The sequence below is a fragment of the Populus alba genome, chromosome 14 (assembly GCF_005239225.2).
Source record: "Populus alba chromosome 14, ASM523922v2, whole genome shotgun sequence".
NCBI classification, from domain to species: domain Eukaryota; kingdom Viridiplantae; phylum Streptophyta; class Magnoliopsida; order Malpighiales; family Salicaceae; genus Populus; species Populus alba.
Genome location: NC_133297.1, coordinates 9,560,760 through 9,564,880, shown reverse-complemented (window position 1 = coordinate 9,564,880; position 4,121 = coordinate 9,560,760). Strand labels below are relative to the sequence as shown.

Sequence of the window (4,121 nt, the reverse complement as noted above, 5' to 3'; positions counted from 1 at the left end):
ATACCATAATTTCTGGGGCAATGGAACAAGCGTGGAAATTAAGAATTTGTGTCAGCATTTATATACCCAAAATTGAAATAATATTTTAATGGACAATGTTATTTTGGGAGAAGAGAGTGGGAACTAATTTAGATGCAAATGTTGAAATAATATTTGCTTCCGTCCTAACCAGTGTGATCACCCCACCTAGCCTGCATGTTCTTGAAATGAAAGCATCCTTTAAGATTACCGAATCATGAGGCTTCGAGTTTTTGGTATGTATTCTTAATAATTTCTTGAAACCTTTTAAACATTAATCTTCAATGCTATAGAACTATTCCTGGATACTCTCATTGAACAGCTTTAGAGATTGCCCTCCTCTCTGTAAGCTAAGCCACCGGCAGGATTGGGCTTTCCGGTGCACAGAACATGTCTGCTGGTCGCAACAAGTGGAGAGTTTACGACGTTCCCATCTTCAAGATTTCTAACAGCCATTTTGCTACACTTCAAATGGTCAATTTTATTTCGATTTTTCCTTAAACAATTTTCATGTTTCCTTATTAATTTGGTCGCCTTTGTGAACAAGACGTAGTGCCGGTTTAGCATTAAGGTGTAACCTGTTTTTGAAAAAAATTCAATTTTTTTTTTTTGTTAAAATTGAGTGTGGTTTATATTTTTTAGATCATTTTGATGTGTTGATATAAAAATAATTTTTAAAAAATAAAAAAATATTATTAGCATACTTTTCAGCATAAAAAGTTATTTAAAAAACAACCAATACCACACTCTCAAACATCCTCGTAGATCAGCTATTAATATTAAACGACTTTGCTGCTTAGTGGTCACTCTCCTGTCGAGGACCACCAAGCAGCAAAGCCATTTAATATTCATACCTGGTCTGTATCAAGAATGGGGGATTGGCATTTTCATGCGCATTACTTGCATAATATATTTATTTCATTTTTTATTCACTAATTATACAACCATCATGAAAGATGCCTGATCCCTCTAACCATTAGTAAAAAAGTAAGAAATATAAAATCTTCTCTTTCGTGAGTTCTTGATCTGAGCGAGAGAGGGGTGACTAGAAAACTAGGTTTATTGCCAACTGAAGAATTAATCTACTTAGTGCAATAACAAGGACATTATATTATGAATCCGAAAATAATCTTTTCCCTCTTTCCTCTGGGAGATTTATGGAATAATGAACAATTTCCTTTTGGATTGATTTATTTGACTATTAAAAAGGAAAAAAAAAAAAAAAAAACTCCACTGCCAGCTATTCCGAAATAGCAGTAAGTTTAGACATGGAGCCAAACCTGGCTGCGTCGCGTGGCACCAACTGGCCCTGTGTCATCACCAACGACTTGTAGATCTGAACGATCATCTTCTCATCATACTCCTTGACTGGGCGGCGTGCACCAAACGCGTCACCGTACCCTGAAGTACCTATTGCCCTGGAATTAGCAAGCCCGAGCATCATCTTCACGTAGGCGTCCCGCAGCCAAACAAAGAACTTCCTCGGAGAGGACATTTTGAGGATTTTAAGCTTCGGCTTGATCTTGATCCGCAAACTAAACCCCCTCCCCCTCGAAGTCGAACCACCCGAGCCTAGCTCCACCGGCCGCTTCCTCCGAATCCGACCCGACCCATTTATCCTCTCGTACCCTCTCCTACTCCAGTACCCTTTCATCTTCGTGTACATGCTAGCAGAGATACCTTCCATATGCGGTGTGTTTCTGATTTACTCTGGTTTCGTTTTGTTTTTATGCAGTTGATCCTGGAGAATTAAGGGGCAAAGAGAGTAGTGGGGTGGGTGGTTGAAGGTTGATAAATCTGGGCACATAAGCTTTGAGCCACAACTCCCACCATGCTTTATATCGGTGTGGAAGCCATTACAATAAATAAATATGAAATACAGTAATATAAGATAAGGGTGGCGATTCATAAATGAAAGATGCTAATACGTACCTGAATTTCATGAGGCTGTCTCTCTCTGTATTATCGATCCATTGAATGACTTTGTGCATCTCACGTGCCTGAAGCAGAAGATCACGGCCCTTGGATTATAGCTCCATTCAGTCAATGTAAGCAGTTCTTGTCCACGCTCCTTCGAGGTCCCTGCTTTATCCCACACAGCAAGTGAAAACTATATCACCGTCTTTATTTACCAAAGAAAAGCCAGTAAATAGACGTGGATTAGTTCAGTTTTGGTGTTTTAAAAGTGTATTTAAAAAAAATTAATTTTTTTTATTTTAAATTAATATATTTTTTAGTATTTTTAGATTATTTTAATATGCTGATATTAAAAAATAATTTTTTAAAAATAAAAAACATTATTATAATATATTTTCAAATAAAAAATATTTTTAAAAAACAATTACAATCACACGCTTTTAATAACCTAAGCACACATTCTTTTTTATTTAAAAGTTTTTAATGCGTTAGAAAGACAGAATTGTTTGTCAAATTGTTTAACATATTTATAATACCTATTTTTTCCCCCAAATTACAAAAATGAAATCTAATTGTTTACTGAATAGTACAGAACAAGTTTATCTTTTTTAGCCTTATTCAACTCTTGAAATATTTTTTTTATCTAGCACAAGATGCATATCAAAAATCCAATTCTAAGAAAAAGTCTGGATAAGTTAAATAAATATAATTTTTTATCTTATTAATTATTGAATTAATTTAAAATTTTGTGAACATGTTCTACAAGTGTCTGGTCCTCTTTGGATCAGCTTGCTAGCACCAACCTAAACTGTAAACATGTCTAGACTTGGTTAACGCTTACTCTTTTCATAGACATGTTCCTTGTTTTGTTGAATTTTTTTTGAATAAATAATTTATTAAATGACTGTTAGAGTTGAAAGCATATTTTCTATTGAAAAAAATTCGTCGTTATTATAAGATAGGGTCTGCAATTTGCAAACTTGCTTATCATGTTAGAAATTATTAATTAGTACCATGTTCAAAATTATAAAATTACTATTGGTATGCTTATAATTTCATGAAGACAAACTATGAGAAAATTGTTAATTTTGAAGAGATTTTATACATTATAAATCTTGATTAGCGTTACTCAGAACATTATTGAAGCACAAATCTTGCTCGTATCTATACATGGTGGAACTCCAGTTGCCAAAATCTTTATGATAAAAGATTGAAGCGAGGTGCAATATATATATAAAAATGGAGTTTCACTAATTAATGGCGAGCATGATTGCCACCTTACAAATTAACAAGATGCCTAGAAATGAACTTAAAATCCCTTAGGCCAGCGAAGCCGAACAAAAATCAACAGAACGATCACCGGAAAACAGTAGAAATAGACTTCAATACAATCTGGGTACTGGTTTTCTCCTTCATTCACCGGAATACTCTTAATTTAGTCACCCTGAAAGGGGAGAAACTATTCTCGTGAGACCATGCGAGGTGTCTTGTTGCTATAAAGGCGAGGTTTCAAGAGGGTATGTTCCACCAAAAATCCGAATAAATTCACTAAATTTCACACTCAAGTACAAACATCTATTAATTCCACCCTCCCACTCAACCAGAAAATCAAGCATCCGTCCACATCCGCCATAAAAATGGCCGCAAAGACTCTAGCTGCCAACACACCATACGTGATATTAACCAGAAAAGAAAAGAAAAGAACCTAAATTAAAGACTTGGGTGGTCCAGTCAAGATTTTATCAAAAAAAATAAAATTTGCACTAATATTAAATCATTCCAAGTAATACTTAATTAAATTAAATCAAGAAAAATATGTTTTGTCCATAAATTAGCTATTTTTTAAATTAAAATTTCTATCCTTTTTAGTTAAGAGAACCAAAGTCGAAAATCATATCCCTCCTCATACTAGATTACTTTTTGTTTCTCTATATATTTAACTCACAAAATTTAACAAAAACAACACACTTTTTTTTTTTTTTCATTTATTGTAGGGTACTATCCATCACACAAATTTAACTCAACTTTATCTCAACTACTAAAGCATTATTTCAAACTTTAAAAGATGCTGGATTTAATATTTTCTTTATGTATGTGCAATTTATTTATACGCAATAAAAGATTGATTCACCTCGTATAAATGCTTCATATAAAAGGTTATATGTTGTTTATGTAAGCAAGAAGGA

The 4,121-nt window shown here is 33.7% G+C and overlaps 1 protein-coding gene across 1 annotated transcript; it reads right to left on the bottom strand.

Moving 5' to 3' along the window:
• Positions 1-1,258: 1,258 nt before the first annotated feature.
• LOC118041023 (uncharacterized) lies at positions 1,259-1,672 on the bottom strand. The gene has a single exon (XM_035048116.2). It carries the CDS (start codon positions 1,670-1,672, stop codon positions 1,259-1,261), a length of 414 nt encoding a protein of 137 aa, XP_034904007.2.
• Positions 1,673-4,121: the final 2,449 nt, after the last annotated feature.

Bases quoted from the DNA above. Each gene is read 5' to 3' on its own strand.
- LOC118041023 (XM_035048116.2), bottom strand. From the start codon at position 1,672: ATGAAAGGGTACTGGAGTAGGAGAGGGTACGAGAGGATAAATGGGTCG.